At 53.0% G+C, this 25,246-nt stretch overlaps 5 protein-coding genes across 5 annotated transcripts; 2 read left to right on the top strand and 3 right to left on the bottom strand.

The window, feature by feature from the left end:
- Positions 1–442: 442 nt before the first annotated feature.
- Positions 443–8,223, bottom strand: MANSC1 (MANSC domain containing 1). The gene is made up of 5 exons (XM_069964437.1): positions 8,113–8,223; positions 3,775–3,854; positions 3,383–3,667; positions 3,166–3,306; positions 443–1,566 (listed from the first exon to the last, which is right to left on the bottom strand). Exons 3-5 carry the CDS (start codon positions 3,594–3,596, stop codon positions 644–646), a joined length of 1,278 nt encoding a protein of 425 aa, XP_069820538.1. The 5' UTR covers positions 3,597–3,667; positions 3,775–3,854; positions 8,113–8,223; the 3' UTR covers positions 443–643.
- A 5,026-nt stretch (positions 8,224–13,249) lies between these two features.
- LOC138787274 (histone H3) lies at positions 13,250–13,660 on the top strand. The gene has a single exon (XM_069964499.1). It carries the CDS (start codon positions 13,250–13,252, stop codon positions 13,658–13,660), a length of 411 nt encoding a protein of 136 aa, XP_069820600.1.
- A 1,731-nt stretch (positions 13,661–15,391) lies between these two features.
- LOC138787299 (histone H2B 1.1-like) lies at positions 15,392–15,860 on the bottom strand. The gene has a single exon (XM_069964530.1). The coding sequence runs from the start codon at positions 15,839–15,841 to the stop codon at positions 15,461–15,463; it is 381 nt and encodes a 126-aa protein (XP_069820631.1). The 5' UTR covers positions 15,842–15,860; the 3' UTR covers positions 15,392–15,460.
- Positions 15,861–16,911: 1,051 nt separating this feature from the next.
- LOC138787266 (histone H3) lies at positions 16,912–17,322 on the bottom strand. Its single transcript, XM_069964490.1, has one exon. It carries the CDS (start codon positions 17,320–17,322, stop codon positions 16,912–16,914), a length of 411 nt encoding a protein of 136 aa, XP_069820591.1.
- A 1,201-nt stretch (positions 17,323–18,523) lies between these two features.
- Positions 18,524–19,249, top strand: LOC138787290 (histone H2B 1.1-like). Its single transcript, XM_069964521.1, has one exon. It carries the CDS (start codon positions 18,544–18,546, stop codon positions 18,922–18,924), a length of 381 nt encoding a protein of 126 aa, XP_069820622.1. The 5' UTR covers positions 18,524–18,543; the 3' UTR covers positions 18,925–19,249.
- The last annotated feature ends 5,997 nt before the right edge of the window (positions 19,250–25,246 follow it).

Genomic DNA, 25,246 nt, shown 5'->3' on the forward strand with positions numbered 1-25,246 from the left:
TAATACAGGATCAGTAATGTAATCTATGTACACAGTGACCCCACCAGCAGAATAGTGAGTGCAGCTCTGGGGTATAATACAGCATGTAACTCAGGATCAGTAATGTAATGTATGTACACAGTGACCCCACCAGCAGAATAGTGAGTGCAGCTCTGGGGTATAATACAGGATGTAACTCAGGGTCAGTACTGTATGTATCAGAGCAGAACAGGACGGCTGGAGACAGTCAGGACTCTAGTACTGCTGGATTTGCTCCCTTATAGTGATTAACAATGGCTTTTTCACCCAACTTTTCCAAAGTCCTGAATGACCTTTCTGTTGGTTAGCGCCCTGCTGTTACTAGATGAGGAGTCCTGGAGATCTGGTGAGGGCCATGGCCGCCCTTTTACCGCCTCTCTAGGACTATGAATATTTTAGGAAACAGAAAACTATTTTTTTTTTTTTTTTACAGATTTTCCTTTATTTTCTCTTTGGCTCCACCCACACATTTCCACGTCCGCTGGCGAGTTTCTCTGACTGCAGCAGCGGTTACAGACATGGCTGTGCCGCCATATTGTGTGATGTGTCGTTATCCAGTGCCCCTCCCCCCTCAGGGTCAGTATAGGGGGGACCCATCCACAGTGGTGCAGACCCCCCATCCCGCTCAGGTGTCCACATACATCCCGTTGATCAGATAGTCCAGCTTGGTGTAGCGATGCCTCCGCCGCGCCTCTGACACTTTGCGGCTGACCAGTCCGATCACCACCATGAGGAAGAGCAGCCCGAAGACCAGCGCCGCCACCAGGCCACTCTTATCTTCTAGTGAGGGGAGGCCGGACCTCGCGCTCTCAGCCTTCCGGGGGGCTTCCTCCAGATGGATGTCGGGGTCTTCCTGTGGCGAGGGGTGGGTTTCAGACGTGTTTCTCTCATCACCCGCGGACAGTTTGTCTGTGCCCTTCCAGGGTGATGTCTGTAATGGCGCGGGGTGCGTCACCATCTGGGGGGCTCTGGTCTGATGCACAGTAGCCAGTGCCTTACCTTCTGTATGGGACAGGGGCCCTTTGACCTTTGCTGTTGCCATGGCAACATGGTGGCCCGTGGGCAGCTTGGCACTCTTAGAGCTGGGCACCTTTTTGGTGCCACTTAAGTCCTTGGAGGCGGCAGGGGGCAGAGGCTTGGGGGCTGAGGTGCCCGGTCTGGGTAAAGTCCTGATGGGTTCAGCGCCGGCTGGCATGGCGGCCTCAGTGGAGTAATAGGTAGGATCTGGTTTCTTATACGGCACTTTGCCAGGTTTTGTCACCTTGGCATCAGGGGGCACTTTCTTCCCCTCTCTATGGATGGGGCTGATAGTTGTCCGGATAGCAGGCACTATGGCGGTGGTGGGGGAGGGGTAGTGAACCTGGACATCGCCCTCGGACTCCATCTTTTCCAGGTGTCGGTCTATCTTATCCGCCAGGTGCAGCAGTCGGCTGGTGATGCTCTTGGTGGCGTCAGACGATTCCTCTGAAGCTGAATGTTCGGCAATGGTGGAGCCGGAGGACTTGCTATGATCGGTCGACTTCATTCGTTTCCCTGATGAAGACGTATCTAGAATAATGAGTATAGATATATTATAATCAGCCACATTACTGCAGCGCGGGAGGTCAGAACAATGGGGGGGTCAGCTGTCTGGGATACAGAGGGGGGTGGGGGGTGCCCAACTATCCGCGATACTGAGTGGGGTTGGGGACAAAGATATCGGGGATACAGACTGTACTAGATGTAACTGCAGTGATGCGGGGTCTGAGATTCTGGTATACGAGAGGTTAAAAAAGCACTTTCTTCCCTAAATTCCTCAATAGTTTGACTTCTTCCTTCCTCTTTTCTGTCTCCCCTCCCTCCAGACTCTCCTGTCTCCCCTCCCTCCAGACTCTCCTTTCTCCCCTCCCTCCAGACTCTCCTTTCTTCCCTCCCTCCAGACTCTCCTTTCTCCCCTCCCTTCAGACTCTCCTTTGTCCCCTCCCTCCAGCATCCCCTTTCTCCCCTCCCTCCAGACTCCCCTTTGTCCCCTCCCTCCAGACTCCCCTTTCTCGCCCCCCTTATCAGACTCCCCTTTCTCGCCCCCCTTTCCAGACTCCCCTTTCTCCCCTCCCTCCAGACTCCCCTTTCTCCCCTCCCTCCAGACTCCCCTTTCTCCCCTCCCTCCAGACTCCCCTTTCTCCCCTCCCTCCAGACTCCCCTTTCTCCCCTCCCTCCAGACTCTCCTGTCACCCCTCCCTCCAGACTCTCCTGTCTCCCCTCCCTCCAGATTCTCCTGTCTCCCCTCCCTCCAGACTCTCCTGTCTCCCCTCCCTCCAGACTCTCCTGTCTCCCCTCCCTCCAGATTCTCCTGTCCCCCCTCCCTCCAGACTCTCCTTACTCCCCTCCCTCCAGACTCTCCTTACTCCCCTCCCTCCAGACTCCCCTTACTCCCCTCCCTCCAGACTCCCCTTTCTCCCCTCCCTCCAGACTCCCCTTTCTCCCCTCCCTCCAGACTCCCCTTTCTCCCCTCCCTCCAGACTCCCCTTTCTCCCCTCCCTCCAGACTCTCCTTTGTCCCCTCCCTCCAGACTCTCCTGTCTCCCCTCCCTCCAGACTCTCCTGTCTCCCCTCCCTCCAGACTCTCCTGTCTCCCCTCCCTCCAGACTCTCCTGTCTCCCCTCCCCCCAGACTCTCCTGTCTCCCCTCCCTCCAGACTCTCCTTTCTCCCCTCCCTCCAGACTCTCCTTTCTCCCCTCCCTCCAGACTCTCCTTTGTCCCCTCCCTCCAGACTCTCCTTTGTCCCCTCCCTCCAGACTCTCCTTTGTCCCCTCCCTCCAGACTCTCCTTTGTCCCCTCCCTCCAGACTCTCCTTTGTCCCCTCCCTCCAGACTCTCCTTTGTTCCCTCCCTCCAGACTCCCCTTTGTCCCCTCCCTCCAGATAGTTAGCCCGTCTTGTAGGTTTTGCAGACTATAAGAAATAAATGGAAGAATCCGTCCTGTGACCGGAGGATCCAGAATTCTCACGGGCCTCTCACACTGATTTATGTTTATAACCACTAGAGCGGCGCATTTCAGGGCACTATAACCCCCTGCATACCCTACACTGACACCAAGCTCACTATGGCGGTGGGATATCGGGGTCTGTGACCGCCCCTCACAGTAATGGCCATCCTCAGGGGTCACTGACCTGGCCAGAGGCTGTAAGTGAAGACCCCCGGACTGGGCACCAGGGGGCAGGAGCTCTCCATGGGGCAGTGGAAGATGTAACAGTTCTGGAGTCCGGGACCTTTTCTGCCATCAAAGATGAGAAGGTTACAGTCCTGATCACCTGGAAGAAAAAGAAATAACGTTATCGAGGGTCCGATGGAGGAGCAAACCCCCCTGGAGTGCAGAGCAGCTCTTACCCCCCCTGTCCATGCAGCAGGCGCTCAGGCACTCTTCCTCACTGCTCACGCTCAGCGGGTCGGTGAATCGGGTGCCGCGTGCCACCGCATCGCTGATGTCAATCACCATATCCGGGATGGGCCGAGGGACACATTTCTGAGAGCCAGAGCCGGTGATGAGGAAAAGAGCGGCGAAGAGAAGAGCACAGGAGAGGCCGGGAGCAGAGGCGTCCATGACAGCGACACATCAGGGGGAGGAGTCTGTGAGGAGTCCAGGGCGCGGTCACATGACAGCCAAAAACATCCCTGAAATAAAAAGAATAATAAGAATCTAATATACAGAACAAGATACAAAGTGTTCACTGCCAGACGCCACGTGTCAAGGTGACCGGAGAGCTGGCGCCATCACTCACCGAGCGTCACCTGATCCAAAGCCTTAACCGCCTCTCTGCCGCAGAGCTGTACCGCACATCACCCCGCAACTATATACCGCCTGCAAGACAGAAAATACACGTTATAGGAGGAGGAACACAGATATAGACAGCCTCCACCTGCTCAGTGTCCTGTATATAGGGGCAGTATTATAGTAGTATATCCCTGTATATAGGAGGCAGTATTATAGTAGTTATATCCCTGTATATAGGAGCAGTATTATAGTAGTTATATTGCTGTATATAGGGAGCAGTATTATAGTAGTTATATTCCTGTATATAGGAGCAGTATTATAGTAGTTATATTCCTGTATATAGGAGCAGTATTATAGTAGTTATATTCCTGTATATAGGAGCAGTATTATAGTGGTTATATTCCTGTATATAGGAGCAGTATTATAGTAGTTATATCCCTGTATATAGGAGCAGTATTATAGTAGTTATATCCCTGTATATAGGAGCAGTATTATAGTAGTATATCCCTGTATATAGGGGGCAGTATTATAGTAGTTATATTCCTGCATATAGGAGCAGTATTATAGTAGTATATTCCTGTATATAGGAGCAGTATTATAGTAGTTATATTGCTGTATATAGGGAGCAGTATTATAGTAGTTATATTCCTGTATATAGGAGCAGTATTATAGTAGTTATATTCCTGTATATAGGAGCAGTATTATAGTAGTATATTCCTGTATATAGGAGCAGTATTATAGTAGTTATATTCCTGTATATAGGAGCAGTATTAAAGTAGTTATATTCCTGTATATAGGGGGCAGTATTATAGTAGTATATTCCTGTATATAGGGGGCAGTATTATAGTAGTTATATTCCTGTATATAGGAGGCAGTATTATAGTAGTATATTCCTGTATATAGGAGCAGTATTATAGTAGTATATTCCTGTATATAGCGGTAGTATTATATTAGTTATATTCCTGTATATAGGAGCAGTATTATAGTAGTTATATTCCTGTATATAGGAGCAGTATAGTAGTTATATTCCTGTATATAGGAGCAGTATTATAGTAGTTATATTCCTGTATATAGGAGCAGTATTATAGTAGTTGTATTCTTGTATATAGGAGCAGTATTATAGTAGTTATATTCCTGTATATAGGAGCAGTATAGTAGTTATATTCCTGTATATAGGAGCAGTATTATAGTAGTATATTCCTGTATATAGGAGCAGTATTATAGTAGTATATTCCTGTATATAGGAGCAGTATTATAGTAGTTATATTCTTGTATACTTGTGACCACACCCTATAGTTCTGGCATTATTCTCTATGGTGGGGTTCTATCATTGAGATGCAGATCACCTCGCTCTACACATGAATGCTGTGCACAGGGTAGCGATGGCTGCAGACCCCCAGGGACTATGTTGCTAGGATCAGTCAGTGACAAGACAAACAGCGCAGTGATCAGCGGCTCCGGCTGCAGTGACATTATTTAGGATCATACAGATCAGTCCACACAGAGGCAGATTTTCCATTCAGGAGTCAGGGAGAGCTGGGTGTCCATCCACAATCCCACATCCTTCCCTCCCCCGTCCTTCCTGACCTCATCCTTTCGGCTTCCTTAGAAAACCGCCATTATGGTGGAAATGCCGAGTGAAGGTGGTGACACTGCTGTGAGCTCCCTGGGGCGAGGGTGACAACCGGGAACATGAGGAGGTGTCAGGCAGGAAGAACTCGAATATCCGGAAAGAGGAGACGCTGAGGAGGAGATGAGAAGCGTACTGTAACCTGCCATTACATCTATGTGTCGGGGTCCTGCGTACACATGACGGGAGTATTATGGCGGCTCTCAGGGGTTAATCCCCCATTCTGTAGGGTGACAGGCGCGGTGATAGGTGACAGGACAAAACAACCAACCGCACCCCAGACCAGTTCTCCAACTTTCTCATAAACTTTCTGCCCCTGGTTTCTATTCCCTGACAGCAATCCTGGATGTGCTCACAGCTGAGGGTACGTACGTCCATGTATGTCAGAGCATGCTGGGAATTTTATGACCACAGTACAGCCACAGGTTAGAGGACACGGCTGTATATGGAGTATTACCCCTTTTGCAGCAGTGCTGTAAAGCGCACCTATAGCCACAAATATAGTTACAACATTTTTTATACTTCTCCTCTATTGAAGTGTGTCACATGTGAGCGGTAACAATGTGCCGGTGGCTTCCTGCCAATCACAGCCAATCAGCACGGAGAAAAAAGAAAAAGTAAATATTTGTCAGAGCCAGAAACCGAGGCGTCACGTGAAATGGCCTGATGGCAGAAGTAATGTCAGGATCCGTGTACAGGGGTGATGCCAGGAGGGAAGCCGAGCCGCCATACACTCAGGATCCGTATACAGGGGTGATGCCAGGAGGGAAGCAGAGCTGCCATACACTCAGGATCCGTGTACAGGGGTGATGCCAGGAGGGCGACCGAGCCGCCATATACCCAGGATCCGTGTACAGGGGTGATGCCAGGAGGGAAGCCGAGCCGCCATATACCCAGGATCCGTGTACAGGGGTGATGCCAGGAGGGAAGCAGAGCTGCCATACACTCAGGATCCGTGTACAGGGGTGATGCCAGGAGGGCGACCGAGCCGCCATATACCCAGGATCCGTGTACAGGGGTGATGCCAGGAGGGAAGCCGAGCCGCCATATACCCAGGATCCGTGTACAGGGGTGATGCCAGGAGGGAAGCCGAGCCGCCATATACCCAGGATCCGTGTACAGGGGTGATGCCAGGAGGGAAGCCGAGCCGCCATATACCCAGGATCCGTGTACAGGGGTGATGCCAGGAGGGAAGCCGAGCCGCCATATACCCAGGATCCGTGTACAGGGGTGATGCCAGGAGGGAGCTGAGACGCCATATACCCAGGATCCGTGTACAGGGGTGATGCCAGGAGGGAAGCCGAGCCGCCATATACCCAGGATCCGTGTACAGGGGTGATGCCAGGAGGGAAGCAGAGCTGCCATACACTCAGGATCCGTGTACAGGGGTGATGCCAGGAGGGCGACCGAGCCGCCATATACCCAGGATCCGTGTACAGGGGTGATGCCAGGAGGGAAGCCGAGCCGCCATATACCCAGGATCCGTGTACAGGGGTGATGCCAGGAGGGAAGCCGAGCCGCCATATACCCAGGATCCGTGTACAGGGGTGATGCCAGGAGGGAAGCCGAGCCACCATACACTCAGGATCCGTGTACAGGGGTGATGCCAGGAGGGCGACCGAGCAGCCATATACCCAGGATCCGTGTACAGGGGTGATGCCAGGAGGGCGACCGAGCCGCCATATACCCAGGATCCGTGTACAGGGATGATGCCAGGAGGGAAGCTGAGCCGCCATATACCCAGGATCCGTGTACAGGGGTGATGCCAGGAGGGCGACCGAACCGCCATATACCCAGGATCCGTGTACAGGGGTGATGCCAGGAGGGCGACCGAACCGCCATATACCCAGGATCCGTTTACAGGGGTGATGCCAGGAGGGAAGCTGAGCCGCCATACACTCAGGATCCATGTACAGGGATGATGCCAGGAGGGAAGCTGAGCCGCCATATACCCAGGATCCGTGTACAGGGGTGATGCCAGGAGGGAAGCCGAGCCGCCATATACCCAGGATCCGTGTACAGGGGTGATGCCAGGAGGGAGCTGAGACGCCATATACCCAGGATCCGTGTACAGGGGTGATGCCAGGAGGGCAGCCCAGCCGCCATATACCCAGGATCCGTGTACAGGGGTGATGCCAGGAGGGAAGCCGAGCCGCCATATACCCAGGATCCGTGTACAGGGGTGATGCCAGGAGGGAGCTGAGACGCCATACACTCAGGATCCCTGTACAGGGGTGATGCCAGGAGGGAAGCCGAGCCGCCATATACCCAGGATCCGTGTACAGGGGTGATGCCAGGAGGGAAGCCGAGCCGCCATATACCCAGGATCCGTGTACAGGGGTGATGCCAGGAGGGCGACCGAGCCGCCATATACCCAGGATCCGTGTACAGGGGTGATGCCAGGAGGGAGCTGAGACGCCATATACCCAGGATCCGTGTACAGGGGTGATGCCAGGAGGGAGCTGAGACGCCATATACCCAGGATCCGTGTAAAGGGGTGATGCCAGGAGGGAGCTGAGACGCCATACACTGGGACTGGGGAACAGCAGGGAAATATCCGAGCTTAATATGGATCCTATATATATGTACACACAGTGACATCATCATCATACACGGTGACATCATCACACCCAGTGACATCACCATACACCTGCAGTGCCGGCTCTGACACACAGGGGCCCCTCACATGCTGCAGCCCCCGGTCCCCGCACCCACCTGCGCTGCTCCAGAGACCCCCGACACCTCCGGCTCCCGGTGACCGCTCCTCCCGCACACTGCGCCGGGCACTGACTCTCCCGGATCACCGCAGCCCGAGCACCGCCCACTGCAGACACGCACCCGTCACTCATAGACGATCGTCACGCCCACCAGGCCGGACTGCATCAACTACAGCCACACCCCCGTCCCTCACCACGCCTACTAGTCAGAAAGCAGAGCTCCGTCACTCACAGCCATTGGCCACACCCACCCGGCGCCCTCTATGGACACGCCCCGCTCTAGCTAGTAACTAACCCCGCCCCCCGCACCATTGTATGCAGACGAAGGGAGTGCTGCTCCTGAGGGTCAGCCTGGGGGAGGAAATAAGAGAGATGTGTGGCTGCTGTCCGCTGTATACCGGCTGGATACATCTATATACACCCACAGGAACGGGCTCACACATCTGTCTCAGCCAATCAGAGCGCTCCTTTAAGTGGTGACTGGCTGAGGCTGTTCCAGGTTGCCATGGTAACCTACTGACTCCCCACTGATAGTGTAGTGGGGGTGTTAACCAGCCATTCAGGGATGCCTTAGGGTGCGTTTACGCAGAAAGATTTATCTGACAGATTTTGGAAGCCAAAGCCAGGAATGGATTTGAAAAGAGGAGAAATCTCAGTCTTTCCTTTATGACCTGATCCCTGTTTATGGTCTGTTCCTGGCTTTGGCTTCAAAGATCTGTCAGATAAATCTGTCTGTGTAAACGCACCATAAGAGTCCGGCCACTACATTTTATTTCTCAGTGGTATTTACATGGGACTGCCCCTTATACAGAGATGACCTTTCATCTGCCGGTGGTATTTACATGGGACTGCCCCTTATACATGGATGACATTTCATCTGCCGGTGGTATTTACATGGGGCTGCCCCTTCCACCTGGATGACATTTCATCTGCGCATGGAATTTACATGGGGCTGCCCCTTCCACATGGATGACCTTTCATCTGCCGGTGGTATTTACATGGGGCTGCCCCTTACACGTGGGTGACCTTTCATCTGTCTGTGGTATTTACATGGGGCTTCCCCTTACACGTGGATGACATTTCATCTGCCGGTGGTATTTACATGGGGCTGCCCCTTACACGTGGATGACATTTCATCTGCCGGTGGTATTTACATGGGGCTGCCCCTTCCACCTGGATGACCTTTCAGCCTGTCTGGTCGGCACTGATTCCGGTAGAACCCGTTCGGTGAGGCCTCGGGGGCGGCGGGATCGGATACGCGGCAGCAGTGATGCTGGAGGCTACAGGGCGCGTGCAGGAGATTTCTGAGGGGTGTAATACCGGCCAACAAGGGGTTAATAGAGGAAGGTTATATGGCGGGGGCGGCTGGGTCACATGACCATGTACAGGTGAGGTCCACAGGAATCCTCAATGTCACCACCGACAGATCTACAGTCCTGTGCTCAGAGATCCACTTACCTAGAACCAGGGATCCTGGGAGATCACAGGGACCGGATATGGTTTGTGGCGAGTGCTCGACCAATCACCTGCTGAGTTGTTCCGGGTGACGCCACTTCTATGGTGGATGGTTGCTGGAGTATAGCTCAGCCAGGTGGGAGGTTGTTGTGATGCCAGTGCCGGTTGGGCACACAGGTATGGGGGCACACCTGCTTTTAGTGTGTGCTTTACCCTCCCCCAATGGTCCGTGACCTGCTGGGTTGTGAAGGGTCCCTTGGGCGCTTATCACGGTGGTCAGGAGTGGAGCTTGTGGTCCTTGTTACCTGAGTTGAGCAAGGTGTCCAAAGTTATCTGGTTTCACTTGCCCTGCGAGATAGAGTACGTAGGCTTGTTGCAACTTTGCTCTATCCGGATCAGTTCCTCTGCTTAGAGCATACTGTCCTGCACATTTAGAGACATTCATGGCGTGGGTTGGGGTAATCTCTGACTTGTCCTCTCTTGAGTTATTTAGCACTGCATAGTAAAGATAAGTGTCGCTTTAAAGAAAAGAGTCGCTGTGTTCTGCATGAGCGTCCGTCTACTACAGCTGGTCTGTCCCTGAGGGGGAACCTGGCAGAGCGAGGCTCTTGGCTAAACTCTGCAGGAGACTGGTCTGTGTGTCTTGCCTCTCTGAGAAACAAAGAAGAACTCCCTAAGTGTGGGTCTACACTTCCTCTCCCCATGTGACAACTTCCTACAGGGTGTGTAACAGCTTCTGTGAGTGGTGGAGAGGAGAGTGCAAAGAGAGAAGAGGATAGAGATAGGTGGAAGGGAAGAATAGCTCCCATTGGTGCACAGATCACAAACAAACAATAACCCTTTGTTCACTACAGCTGTGCAATATACAAATACAGATATACATACTAGCGACACCTAGCGGCAGAACTGAGACATGACTTCATTACCACTTGACTTTGAGTACAGGCTTGTGCGAGGGGTGTTCAAAGTAGCAACACCCGTGGTGGGATACCACAGTGTCAGCAGCCACTGGTGATCTAGTGGTGTCCATGACCATGCCCTGGTGATCTAGTGGTGTCCATGACCATGCCCTGGTGATCTAGTGGTGTCCATGACCATGCCCTGGTGATCTAGTGGTGTCCATGACCCTGCCCTGGTGATCTAGTGGTGTCCATGACCCTGCCCTGGTGATCTAGTGGTGTCCATGACCCTGCCCTGGTGATCTAGTGGTGTATATGACCATCACCTGGTGATCTTGTGGTGTCCATGAACATTCCCTGGTGATCTACTGGTGTCTGGTGCTGTATAGTGCGGAGCCCTGTGTATAGTATATATAGTGCGGAGCCCTGTGTGTATTGTGTATGGTGCAGAGCCCTGTGTGTATAGTATATATAGTGCGGAGCCCTGTGTGTATAGTATATATAGTGCAGAGCCCTGTGTATAGTATATATAGTGCGGAGCCCTGTGTATAGTATATATATAAAGTGCGGAGCCCTGTGTGTATAGTATATATATAAAGTGCGGAGCCCTGTGTGTATAGTATATATAGTGCGGAGCCCTGTGTGAATAGTATGTATAGTGCAGAGCCCTGTTTGTATAGTATATTTATTGCGGAGCCCTGTGTGTATAGTATATATAGTGCGGAGCCCTGTCTGTATAGTATATATATAAAGTGCGGAGCCCTGTGTGTATAATGTATGGTGCAGAGCCCTGTATGTATAGTATATTTATTGCGGAGCCCTGTGTGTATAATATATATATATATATAGTGCGGAGCCCTGTGTGTATAGTATATATAGTGCGGAGCCCTGTGTGTGTATATATATATATATTTATTAAGTGCGGAGCCCTGTGTGTTTAGTTTATATATAAAGTGCGGAGCCCTGTGTGTATAGTGTATGGTTCGAAGCCCTGTGTGTTTAGTATATATAGTGCAGAGCCCTGTGTGTATAGTATATATATAAAGTACGGAGCCCTGTGTGTATAGTGTATGGTGCAGAGCCCTGTGTGTATAGTATATATAGTGCGGAGCCCTGTGTGTTTAGTATATATAGTGCAGAGCCCTGTGTGTATAGTATATATATAAAGTGTGGAGCCCTGTGTGTATAGTGTATAGTGCAGAGCCCTGTGTGTATAGTATATATAGTGCGGAGCCCTGTTTGTATAGTATATTTAGTGCGGAGCCCTGTGTGTATAGTATATATAGTGCAGAGCCCTGTGTATATAGTGCGGAGCCCTGTGTGTATAGTATATATAGTGCGGAGCCCTGTTTGTATAGTATATTTAGTGCGGAGCCCTGTGTGTATAGTATATATAGTGCAGAGCCCTGAGTATATAGTGCGGAGCCCTGTGTGTATAGTATATATAGTGCGGAGCCCTGTGTGTATAGTATATATAGTGCGGAGCCCTGTGTGTATAGTATATATAGTGCGGAGCCCTGTGTGTATAGTATATATAGTGCGGAGCCCTGTGTGTATAGTGTATGGTGCAGAGCCCTGTGTGTATAGTGCGGAGCCCTGTGTGTTATGCGGAGCCCTGTGTGTTATGCGGTGTATAGTATATATAGTGCGGAGCCCTGTGTATATAGAAGGGAGCCCTTGTGCATTGTATATAGAGCAGAGCTGCAGCACTAGCTGGACCTTAACTCCTCCCACACATCATTGATCACATGAATATGACGTCATCACACCGCCCTCTTTCCTTCACATTCACCTTCATTAGCTGATTCCTAATGCAATCTATTACCAGGAGGGGGCGGTCCTGCACGTATGATGTCACCATAGGGGCGGGGCCTGTTTGCATCACAAGATGAATGTGTTTAGTGTGAAACGTCTCCTGTAACTGTGATATCACAGGAAGAGGCGGGGCCTTAGACCGGAAGTGTGTAAAGTAGGTACACGACAAAAACGCTAAAGCTAAGTTATATCTGTACAGAACCTCAAGAATAAGAAGTACTCCCTCTCCGAGCCCTGCGGGTACCGTCTGCGCTACAGGTGGAGTCCGGCACACAGCGGCCGAGCATAGAGAAGCGGGAGCCGAGACAAATAGCGACACCTGCTGGTATGGCGGCGAGACGACCACCAAGATGTCCTGCAGTACCTCCAAGCGAACACAAGGTGGCGAGAGAGCCCCACTAAACCGCAGTGTATTAGCTATAGGAACGTGCTGCCCATGACTGAGCACACAACGCAGCACAGCGGCAGGTACCGAGCCACGACACCGATACAGGAGGGGACACCGGGGGAGGGCGCTATAACCATTATCAGAGACAGCCGGACAGGCTGAGGATTGGCCCCGCCCCTTCTAAACACTGATTGTAGGTTAAGGCCCTATTCCACCAACAGATCTGACGACAGATTATCTGCCAAAGATTTGAAGCCAAACCCGGGAACAGACTATAAACAGGGAACAGGTCACAAAGGAAAGACTGAATTTCTCCTCTTTTCAAATCCACTCCTGGGTTTGGCTTCAAATCTTTGGCAGATAATCTGTCGTCAGATCTGTTGGTGGAATAGGGCCTTTAGTCATACGTGGCGGGATAACGGAATCAGCCAATAGAATCTAGGGGGCGTGTCTTCCATCAGCCAATAGAATCTAGGGTGTGTGTCCTCCATCAGCCAATGAGGCCGCGTCCCGCAGTATAAATCTCCCGCCGCTCTCCCCTCACGCCATATCCCAGCTGTGTCCGTGTAGACAGAGAAATGGCCCGAACCAAGCAGACCGCCCGGAAATCCACCGGAGGGAAAGCTCCCCGCAAGCAGCTGGCCACTAAGGCTGCCAGGAAGAGCGCTCCCGCCACTGGCGGAGTGAAGAAGCCGCACCGCTACCGGCCAGGGACAGTCGCTCTCCGGGAGATCCGCCGCTACCAGAAGTCCACTGAGCTGCTGATCCGGAAGCTTCCCTTCCAGCGCCTGGTGAGAGAGATCGCCCAGGACTTCAAGACCGATCTCCGCTTCCAGAGCTCGGCGGTCATGGCCCTGCAGGAGGCGAGCGAGGCTTATCTGGTGGGACTGTTCGAGGACACCAACCTGTGCGCCATCCACGCCAAGAGGGTCACCATCATGCCCAAAGACATCCAGCTGGCTCGCAGGATCCGGGGGGAGAGGGCTTAGCTGCCCCGGGATACAGCGGCTCTACCACAACGGCTCTTCTCAGAGCCACCACCTGCTCCGAAACGGGCTCAGCCTGCGCTTATTATCCTGCACCTACGGTACGGGGAGAAGGGGATTGGAGCGCCGCCACCTGCTCCGAAATGGGGTAACCCTGCGCTTATTATCCTGCACATACGGTACAGGGAGAAGGGATTGGAGCGGGGGAGTAGTGAGAAGAATACTAGGTAGAGGGTGTCCGGCTGCTTATTATCCTGCATATACGGTACAGGGAGAAGGGATTGTAGCGACACCTGGTGGCCGGATGTTGTACCTGCTGGTGTCCGGCTGCTTATTATCTTGTTTTGTTCAGTAATAAGTGCTGCTGTGGCGCCTCCTGCTGGCGGGTTGTTATCTCGTCGTAAAAGCAGCTGCTGGGTGTAGGGAAACCTGAGCTGTGTGCGGCCGCTGATGAGGGGCGCTCCGGCTGCTGTCAGTAATAGATGGAGATATACTGCCGGTGTTGTGCTCCGGGTAATCCCGCCTTCTCCCTCCTAGTAATGATCTCCTCACACTGCGCACACCTGATCCTCTACCTGAGCTGTGTGCGTCTGCTGATCCTCCCTGATGCGGTACCGCACATATACACAGTCCTGATGGTCGCTGACTGCTCCTCCTCCTCTGGGTTTTAGGGAATATTCACATTAGGAGGGAGCAGCGGTAACTGCCGGATGAGCGGGAAACTCAAACCATCAAGCTCCATAGCCGCCACACTGATCGGCTGATCCCCGGAGCTCTGGGGGGATTCCCGCCCCCTGCTGGTCGCTTCTCTCCGTCCCGCCCATCCCTCATCCCAGCGGAGTCTGCAGTGAGGTGGATCGCGCCTCCTATCGGGACACCCTGAGCTGCTACAGGGGATGATGGGTGGAGTAGTCCGGGAAGGAGAGCAATGCTACCGCTCGGTAACATAATCCGGATAACCGCTCCTCACTCCCAAATGTCGGAGAAGACAGTAAAGTAAACGGGAAATTCAAAATGTCTAAGGCGTCTGTGCTCATCCAATCAGCGGGAAGTGGGCGGGACCGGGCTGGTAAACCGCAGAGAAAGATCACGTGGACAGTTTCCTTTCAGGTCCGCTAATGTTTCATTTAGAGGGAGGAGTTATAGCGCCAATACTGAGCGCTCATTGGCTGATCTACAGGAGCTGTGATTTTCAAATTTCCGCTTAAACTCCGCCTGTTGTTACACCTCCCCCTGTAATCTCCGCCGGGGGGCGCTCTGCCTCACACCCGTCTACGTAGATATATTCCCAGGGGATTGCAGTTATAATGATGCTGATAAATAACGCGTCAGTTCTTATATAGTTCTGTTACTACTCCCCGAGGCACCAATACTGTGCGGGTGTATATCACATAACGGCCAGAAGGTGGCGCTGCTCGGCTGGAATAAGCTCAGCAGTAACGTCCTCGGTCTCAGTGGGGATGGGGGAGCGATATGGAGGGTGATAACGGGGGTCAGAACATTCAGTTATTAGACAAATATAAAGGAATAACCGGCAGGACCGACAGGAGCTCCACAGTCACACATAGAGGGAATAACCCAGCAGGTGGCGCTGTGGTACAGTAAATGGAGCGGCTGTGTGATACATACTAGAAAATAGTGATTTCTCTTATAGCCACTCTCTATGGCTCATACATCATGGAGCGACTGCACTAACAGGAGCAGCCAGAGAGAAGAATACAGAAGGTGCGGCTCTATTAGAGAGAATGTGGTGGCTCTTAGAAGAGCCTTTGGGGTGCGGAGAGAAGCGCAGGAGGCGGCGGATCACTTGGCGCTGGTGTACTTGGTGACGGCCTTGGTGCCCTCGGACACGGCGTGCTTGGCCAGCTCTCCGGGCAGCAGCAGGCGCACGGCGGTCTGGATCTCCCGGGAGGTGATGGTGTGGCGCTTGTTGTAGTGAGCCAGGCGGGACGCTTCCCCTGCGATGCGCTCGAAGATGTCATTGACGAACGAGTTCATGATGCCCATGGCCTTGGAGGAGATGCCGGTGTCAGGGTGGACCTGCTTGAGCACCTTGTACACGTAGATGGCGTAGCTCTCCTTCCTGCTCTTCCTCCGCTTCTTGCCGTCCTTCTTCTGGGTCTTACTCACGGCTTTCTTGGAGCCCTTCTTGGGCGCTGGGGCGGACTTGGCGGGATCAGGCATGTTACCTCACAGATCTCCTCACACAGAGAACAATGCTGCTCTCTCCTCCCCGCAGCCGTATTTATACCCAGCGCATGCAAATGAGCCCTGCTGCCTGCCCGCCGCGCTACTGGAAGAGGTAGTCATGTGACCTGCACAGACGTCATACGCCCCGCCCACTGCAGATCATTTGTTCTCCTTCAGGTCCGCCTGGCCCGAATTCACATTTACCCAAAGACAAGAGCCCCAATATCCCAGCGGCTGCTCCGGTCACACCGTGTACGGGAAATAATAGTCTGTGATCCGGACAGAAGGGGCGACAGGTGTCCTGCTCTGCGCCTTATGTGCCGGGTGGGAGGGATGAGGGGAGAGCGGGAATTCCGGATCGGGTGTGCGCAGTATGAGGAGCAATAAAACACTTGGGACCGTCAGCCCAATAGACTCCCCCTCCCCTCCTGTAGAGGAGTAACCAAGCAGGATAATAAGCGCAGGACTAAGCTCATATTAGGGAGGATCAGCGGCCGCACACAGCTCAGATTTCCCTACACCCAGCAGCTGCTTTAACGAAGAGACAACCCGCCAGCAGGAGGCGCCCTTACTGAACAGAATCAGCAATATAATGAGGCGGAAACACTCTTTACTACCTGTTCTCACTACTCCCCCCATCATCCCGCGCACCAGCAGCTAGTCCCTTCTCCCTGTACCGTATATGCAGGATAATAAGCAGCCGGACACCCACTACCTACTATCTGTTCTCTCACTACTCCTCCCCCATCATCCCACCACCAGGTGGCGCTCCAATCCCTTCTCCCTGTCCCGCATATTCAGGATAATAAGCAGCCAGACACCCTCTCCCTACTTTTTGATCTCTCACTACTCCCCCATCATCCCGCGCACCAGCAGTTACCACACCCGGCCACCAGGTGTCGCTACAATCCCTTCTCCCTGTCCCGTATACGCAGAATAAGCAGCCGGACACCCTCTTCCTACCATTCTTCTCCCTGTCCCGTAGGTGCAGGATAATAAGCGCAGGCGGAGCCCGTTTCGGAGCAGGTGGTGGCTCTGAGAAGAGCCGCTGTATCCCGGGGCAGCTAAGCCCTCTCCCCCCGGATCCTGCGGGCCAGCTGGATGTCTTTGGGCATGATGGTGACCCTCTTGGCGTGGATGGCGCACAGGTTGGTGTCCTCGAACAGTCCCACCAGATAAGCCTCGCTCGCCTCCTGCAGGGCCATGACCGCCGAGCTCTGGAAGCGGAGATCGGTCTTGAAGTCCTGGGCGATCTCTCTCACCAGGCGCTGGAAGGGAAGCTTCCGGATCAGCAGCTCGGTGGACTTCTGGTAGCGGCGGATCTCCCGGAGAGCGACTGTCCCTGGCCGGTAGCGGTGCGGCTTCTTCACTCCGCCAGTGGCGGGAGCGCTCTTCCTGGCGGCCTTAGTGGCCAGCTGCTTGCGGGGAGCTTTCCCTCCGGTGGATTTCCGGGCGGTCTGCTTGGTTCGGGCCATTTCTCTGTCTACACGGACACAGCTGGGGTCTGGTGTGAGGGGAGAGCGGCGGGAGATTTATACTGCGGGACGCGGCCTCATTGGCTGACGGAAGACACGCCCCCTATATTCTATTGGCTTATGCAAGACACGCCCCTAGATTCTATTGGCTGATTCATATAAAGCTGAACCCGCCAAAGTGCAGGTGATGTCCAAGACCAATCAGCGTTCATCAAAGAAGGATGTAACTCCCGGTAAGCGCCCTCTCCTGGTGTCCCCGGGAGGATTCTCATCCCAGGTCATGTGATCCCCGGGGCAGTTACAGGAGCCGCAGCCGCCTCTCTAGTCCTGTGTGTACGGGATCTGTCTGGTCCCCGGAGCCTGGATGCCGGTCAGGAGCCCGGGACAGTAGGGTGCTAATAGACGATGCCGCTGTGCTGATTGGTTCCCCTGACATCACGTGTTGCTTTCTCTAGGAGCAGGTACCGTATATGTCAGCCTTGTTATATATCCTCCCTGGATCCTATAACTCGCTGATATTATTACTGATGGGATTATATGGAGCAGCGTCTGTAGAGAAGCCGATCTCCTCCAGCCGGACTCCACATGGTTAATCCTCCGCTCTATGTCCCCATTCACACTCACTGCACACTGGATATCAGACGCGTCATGCAGCTGCTGCCAATGTGCGAGAGTGAGGAGAATGAGTGCAGCAATGGCGCCACCGTGTGGTCACTGCAGGGAACAGCTCTGTACAGGACGGGGATCAGTCACCGGGATCTCTACGAGTGGGCGGGGCTATAGCGCCATACTGGCTGCTCATTGGCTGCTCACAGAATATGAGGAGTTTGAATTTCCCGCTGATTTGCCGTTCCCTCCTCTATGTAATAACACGTGATGTCAGGGCGGGCGGCTATTCCCGATAAATGTATAAAGCGAGTACCGGCATCTCCATGTAACGAGGGGGAGGAGAGCGGCCCCTGCGCCCAGGGAGTAATAGCGCCCCCTGCACACTCATCTAGAGAATACACCAGTGAGGAGAAAGATTTAAGATCGGACCTGAAGGAGAACAAATGATCTGCAGTGGGCGGGGCGTATGACGTCTGTGCAGGTCACATGATTTCTTTGTCCAGTAGCGCGGCTGGCAGGCAGCAGGGCTCATTTGCATGCGCTGGGTATAAATACGGCTGCGGGGAGGGGAGAGCAGCATTGTTCTCTGTGTGAGGAGATCTGTGAGGTAACATGCCTGATCCCGCCAAGTCCGCCCCAGCGCCCAAGAAGGGCTCCAAGAAAGCCGTGAGTAAGACCCAGAAGAAGGACGGCAAGAAGCGGAGGAAGAGCAGGAAGGAGAGCTACGCCATCTACGTGTACAAGGTGCTCAAGCAGGTCCACCCTGACACCGGCATCTCCTCCAAGGCCATGGGCATCATGAACTCGTTCGTCAATGACATCTTCGAGCGCATCGCAGGGGAAGCGTCCCGCCTGGCTCACTACAACAAGCGCCACACCATCACCTCCCGGGAGATCCAGACCGCCGTGCGCCTGCTGCTGCCCGGAGAGCTGGCCAAGCACGCCGTGTCCGAGGGCACCAAGGCCGTCACCAAGTACACCAGCGCCAAGTGATCCGCCGCCTCCTGCGCTTCTCTCCGCACCCCAAAGGCTCTTCTAAGAGCCACCACATTCTCTCTAATAGAGCCGCACCTTCTCCTGTATCCTCCCCGCTTACCTCCTGCTGCTCTTTTATGAGCCCGAGAGATCACTATATTCGTCAGTGCGCCATCACTTACTGTACCACAGCGCCACCTGCTGTCCCTGCTGGATTATTACTCCCCTGTATGTGGTGACTGAAGCCCCTGTCAGTCCTGCCGGCTATTTTTATTTGTATCTTTCTATATCTGAAGCTGCTGATCCTGATTATGTCCTAATAAATGTAACTGCTGCCCGATCATTAGCGACACTGATCGGAACTTCTCTTTATATTGCTCCCCCATCCCTACTGTGCTGAGCTTATTCCAGAGAGCAGCGCCACCTGCTGGCTGTTATGTGTTATACACTCGCACTGAGCAGTATTCTTCCCTCTAGGAGTGCGGAGTGTTACACCAAAGACACAGGAGGATGAGGGAAGTGATAACAATCGCAGGATCCCATGAGATGAGTTATCTAAGGGCCTAACTGCAACCCTTGTATTAAGATGGGGGTGAAGCAGATTACAGGGGACTCAGTATTATAGATTGTTAGTGATTTCCTCGCAGCCCTGGAACACCAGGCGGTTATATCTACAGTATATTCTTATAGTGATTTATAGGTTGTGGATAGAGAGTCCCCATGTTCCCTAGTATCCAATATGCATCAAATGTGCCATGTTTTCCCACTGATGCTATATTCTGCACAATCGTGTAACCTGTTATTATGGAACCTTTGACATCTGATATACTGAATGGCTTCCCATATCAGGAGCAAAAAGAGAGAAGCAAATATGTTTCACCACAAGTGACGTACATAGTGGAGGAAAAGCTCATCCGTGCTTAGGTGGAAAGCTGTGGAGAAGAGCGGGCGGTCATTTCTTTGTAGGTCTGCAGGATTGTTGCTTTATCTGCATAGCTGAGGTGTGTGACAATGGTTTCTCTAGGGTGGGAGGAATCTGGTTTGGTGGCATTGTTACCTTCATTGTTTGGCGCACCAATTCTATGGGCTCTTCATGTGCCATGTACTGGACACCCCCGGGCTTGTGATATTTCACATGAGCAGATCGCCATCAGTGGGTTTGGCGGAATGGATTTGATTATTCTGAGATTGCTTCTCCGGGTCTTCGGTTTGGGTCGGCAGTAATTTCTACATTGTAATTAGGGGAAATCAGAGGAGTCGGCTGCCGCCATTTACCCATCACCGAGTGTATCTTAGCAGGAAATTATAGACAAACCCTCTGACACGTGATGTAACTATATATAATAAATGGGGGAATATGTTAAGGTTTAATTTTTAGCTTAATTCATCAGTTAATATTTCTTTGGTCATGAAGCTTTATATATGTATATCCAACAGCCGATACACAGAGCACCGAGACATGGCTGATCATATGCGTCTGATCTCTGATCACATGTACAATCCAATAATTCATCAAAAACTAATTTAAAAAAGTGTTTATGAAATAACAAAACCTATTCTATGTATAATCCAGCAAGCAGCATAGGGGATGCCATGGGGCGCAGGAAGCTCCGGCCTACACCGACCTCTATGGGGCATTAGATCGTTTTATTGGAGCCAATTTCTTCAATATAGAAAGATGATAATGTTTGGGGCATCTCGGTGTATCCCATGTATCCTCTGAGGGTGGAGTGTCTGCTGCATCACCTATGGGGGGCGCTGTTCTGGGCTCAGGACTCCAGAACCCCCTTGTGGTATAAATCCTTTCCTTTTATCCTAGAGCTGGAGAGAGTACAAAGACGGCAACTAAACTAATAAGGGGAATGGAGCATCTTAGTTATGAGGAGAGATTAAAAGAATTACATTTGTTTAGTCTGGAGAAGAGACGTGTAAGGGGAGATATGATTAACTTATTTACATATATAAATGGCCCCTACAAGAGATATGGGGAAAAGATGTTCCAGGTAAAACCCCCTCAAAGGAGAGACAAGGGGGCGCTGCCTCCGCCCGGAGAGACAAGGGGGCGCTGCCTCCGCCCAGAGAGACAAGGGGGCGCTGCCTCCGCCCAGAGAGACAAGGGGGCGCTGCCTCCGCCCGGAGAGACAAGGGGGCGCTGCCTCCGCCCAGAGAGACAAGGGGGCGCTGCCTCCGCCCAGAGAGACAAGGGGGCGCTGCCTCCGCCCAGAGAGACAAGGGGGCGCTGCCTCCGCCCAGAGAGACAAGGGGGCGCTGCCTCCGCCCAGAGAGACAAGGGGGCGCTGCCTCCGCCCAGAGAGACAAGGGGGCGCTGCCTCCGCCCAGAGAGACAAGGGGGCGCTGCCTCCGCCCAGAGAGACAAGGGGGCGCTGCCTCCGCCCAGAGAGACAAGGGGGCGCTGCCTCCGCCTGGAGAGACAAGGGGGCGCTGCCTCCACCTGGAGAGACAAGGGGGCGCTGCCTCCACCCGGAGAGACAAGGGGGCACTGCCTCCACCCGGAGAGACAAGGGGGCGCTGCCTCCACCCAGAGAGACAAGGGGGCGCTGCCTCCACCCGGAGAGACAAGGGGGCGCTGCCTCCACCCAGAGAGACAAGGGGGCGCTGCCTCCACCCGGAGAGACAAGGGGGCGCTGCCTCCACCCGGAGAGACAAGGGGGCGCTGCCTCCGCCTGGAGAGACAAGGGGGCGCTGCCTCCGCCTGGAGAGACAAGGGGGCGCTGCCTCCGCCTGGAGAGACAAGGGGGCGCTGCCTCCGCCTGGAGAGACAAGGGGGCGCTGCCTCCACCCGGAGAGACAAGGGGGCGCTGCCTCCGCCTGGAGAGACAAGGGGGCGCTGCCTCCGCCTGGAGAGACAAGGGGGCGCTGCCTCCGCCTGGAGAGACAAGGGTAGAAAGAGATAAGGGTGCACAACGGGTATAGGTTGTAGGTGCTTCTCACGGACGGGTTGGTAACCCCAATATATAGCAATAGAAAACTCCGTAGCACTCTTTTCATGCAATAATTTATAACAGTTTATTTGACAGCGTGATGGGAACAAAGCCAGGCATATACACAATATTGGTGCAAAGAAGAAAATTGCTTATATTTAGGCGACTGGTGACGTTTCGACCCTACCAGGGTCTTTTTCAACGTCGCTGTGAAGAGAAGAGTATATACATAAGTACCTGGTCATAGTACATAGAATGAGTAAAAAGGACATCATGGAGTAATCCTTAAACAATCATGAAGCCTAGATTAATAGTGGACTAAATATACAGATGATGGATAATGGCATCACTTAGTATTAAGGAAGGAATGGTATCTCAGGGTCTGCGTAAGAGAGGATCCCTGTGGTATATATATCTCTATATATATAGATATGACTATATCAATAAAGACAGCATGCTGGTATACATTATATTAGTGCAGAAAATACTGGTACTAAAAAGGAGGGGGTCTCATCTATCTGGAAAGCGGTATACAGTATATATTAGACATCTGTGTTAAAGGGATATCATATTGCGGGGAATATCATGAATAATCATGCAGGTGAATACAGTCAGGATCACTAGTCAATGAGATGTGGTGGGGAAGGAAATAGGGAGACCGGTATGGAGGGGACATGAGACAGGCAAGGTATGGGAATGATAGGTGAGGTCTGGGAAATAGCATAAGGAGAGGGTATGGAGGGTAAGGTAAGCAGAGCAGGCAAAGAGAAAAAGAGAAGGGTCATGGTGGGAGAGATAGGGATAGAGCTGGCTCTTACCGGTAGGTATTTGGAGCAGGAGTGCTCCTGGCGTTCTCCTGTGCGTGTCAAGCGCTGTGTGCTGTCGGCCAGGCCGGCCGCGCTCTAAAAGCCCGATAACCGGAAGTGCCGGCGCGTCACTTCCGGTTTTCCGGCTTATGCGTTTCACAGTGGAACGCATCGGGGAATGACATGCTGTGAAGGGGCAGGCTATATCGTATCTGTCAATTGGGACACAGTGTGAGTGTATGAGTGTATGGGGTGATAGATGTGGTTGGGACCTAGATAATAGCTGTAGCATATGCAAATTATGGAGTAGTAGCAACTGAGAATATACAAATATGGGATAGGTAATATGATAATAATATGTATGGAGTCAGTCAACCTGGGATATGGATAATAGGATAATCTGGACAAAGAAGCCTGGCTTTGTTCCCATCACGCTGTCAAATAAACTGTTATAAATTATTGCATGAAAAGAGTGCTACGGAGTTTTCTATTGCTGGAGAGACAAGGGGGCGCTGCCTCCACCTGGAGAGACAAGGGGGCGCTGCCTCCACCCGGAGAGACAAGGGGGCGCTGCCTCCACCCGGAGAGACAAGGGGGCGCTGCCTCCACCCGGAGAGACAAGGGGGCGCTGCCTCCGCCCGGAGAGACAAGGGGGCGCTGCCTCCACCCGGAGAGACAAGGGGGCGCTGCCTCCGCCTGGAGAGACAAGGGGGCGCTGCCTCCACCCGGAGAGACAAGGGGGCGCTGCCTCCACCCGGAGAGACAAGGGGGCGCTGCCTCCACCCGGAGAGACAAGGGGGCGCTGCCTCCACCCGGAGAGACAAGAGGGAGCTGCCTCCGCCCGGAGAGACAAGGGGGCGCTGCCTCTGCCTGGAGAGACAAGAGGGCACTGCCTCCGCCCGGAGAGACAAGGGGGCGCTGCCTCCGCCCGGAGAGACAAGGGGGCGCTGCCTCCGCCCGGAGAGACAAGGGGGCGCTGCCTCCGCCCGGAGAGACAAGGGGGCGCTGCCTCCGCCCGGAGAGACAAGGGGGCGCTGCCTCCGCCCGGAGAGACAAGGGGGCGCTGCCTCCGCCCGGAGAGACAAGGGGGCGCTGCCTCCGCCCGGAGAGACAAGGGGGCGCTGCCTCCGCCCGGAGAGACAAGGGGGCGCTGCCTCCGCCCGGAGAGACAAGGGGGCGCTGCCTCCGCCTGGAGAAAAAAAGGTTCAATCTCCGGAGGCGACAAGCCTTCTTTACCATGAGAACTGTGAATCTGTGGAACAGTCACCACAGGATCTGGTCACAGCAAAAACAGTAGAGAGCTTCAAAACAGGGCTAGACAAGTTCTTAGACTAAAATAGTATAAATGCAAATGTATAGAACCTATCACCCCTCCCCCTTCCCTGTATGTATAGAACCTATCACCCCTCCCCCTTCCCTGTATGTATAGAACCTATCACCCCTCCCCCTCCCCTGTATGTATACAACCTATCACCCCTCCCCCTTCCCTGTATGTATAGAACCTATCACCCCTCCCCCTTCCCTGTATCCATCCCCTCCTTGGTTGAACTTGATGGACATGTGTCTTTCTTCAACCATATTAGCTATGTAACTATACCCTATCTCTGATTATTCAGCCTTTGCCTGATGGATCACCTGGTTCTGCCCACATGGAAAATTGAACCGAACTGGGCAGCAGATGACTGGAAACTATCAGGAGTCACTTGTAGGGTGACTTTGCATTGACATTTTGGACTATAGCCGTGGCCCGGGTTGCTGCAGCTTGCTGGTGGGTTCTGGTGTTTTGGAGGCTACTTCTCACAGTGCCTAGGAGCGATAACACCCACCCCCGGACACACGGCAACTAGACCTCGGTTAGGGCAGGTATGAGGTGTGGAGTGTAGGTGCATGTGTGGCGGTGTGGAGAATCCCACTTTAAGCAATGTCCAAACTTTACTTATAAGAGGTATTTTAGTGTAAAAATAGTAAAAAACAGTACAAATACAGTAGCAGGTGTCAGGGAACAAATAGGAGGGCCCCTGCCTAATGTACTAGGTACTCTGCCAGGATGTGGTGAAGTGTCTCTATAGTGTTTGAAAAAATCCTCGTACTCACGTATGGATGGGCTAAGTTATCTCACCTATCTGCCTTCTGCCCGATAGTGTCAGGTGACCCGTCCTCTGGGGTAGTACAAGTCCCAGGTCGCTGCTCTGGGTGAAGCTGGCTAGTAGTGTCCTCCCTACAAAGCTGAGTGTCTGTCAATAGAGAGCGGCTTGCTGGCACTGTGCTCTACTGCAGGATCAGTCTAGTTGAATCCACAGCATAGGCAAGGGGTAAAGATTTCCTTGCCTCTGGCTTCCCTGGGGGTCTGGTCTAATTACCCATTAAGGTTGGGGAGTTAGTCTGCTGGAACAACCTATGTACACGTCCTGCCCGGCCTATAGCCAGAAATGTGACAGAATGTGTAGAGAGGAGGCGACATTTTCTTTCCATGAAAGTCTAAAAGATGAGTATGATCAGCCATGTCTAGATGCTCTGTTATTGGATATACATGTACTCCCTGAGTGAAGGGAAGTTGTTACTAGAGAGGTGTGTGTGTGTAGCTGAACCTTG

Source organism: Dendropsophus ebraccatus, chromosome 1 (genome assembly GCF_027789765.1).
Source record: "Dendropsophus ebraccatus isolate aDenEbr1 chromosome 1, aDenEbr1.pat, whole genome shotgun sequence".
Lineage (NCBI taxonomy): Eukaryota > Metazoa > Chordata > Amphibia > Anura > Hylidae > Dendropsophus > Dendropsophus ebraccatus.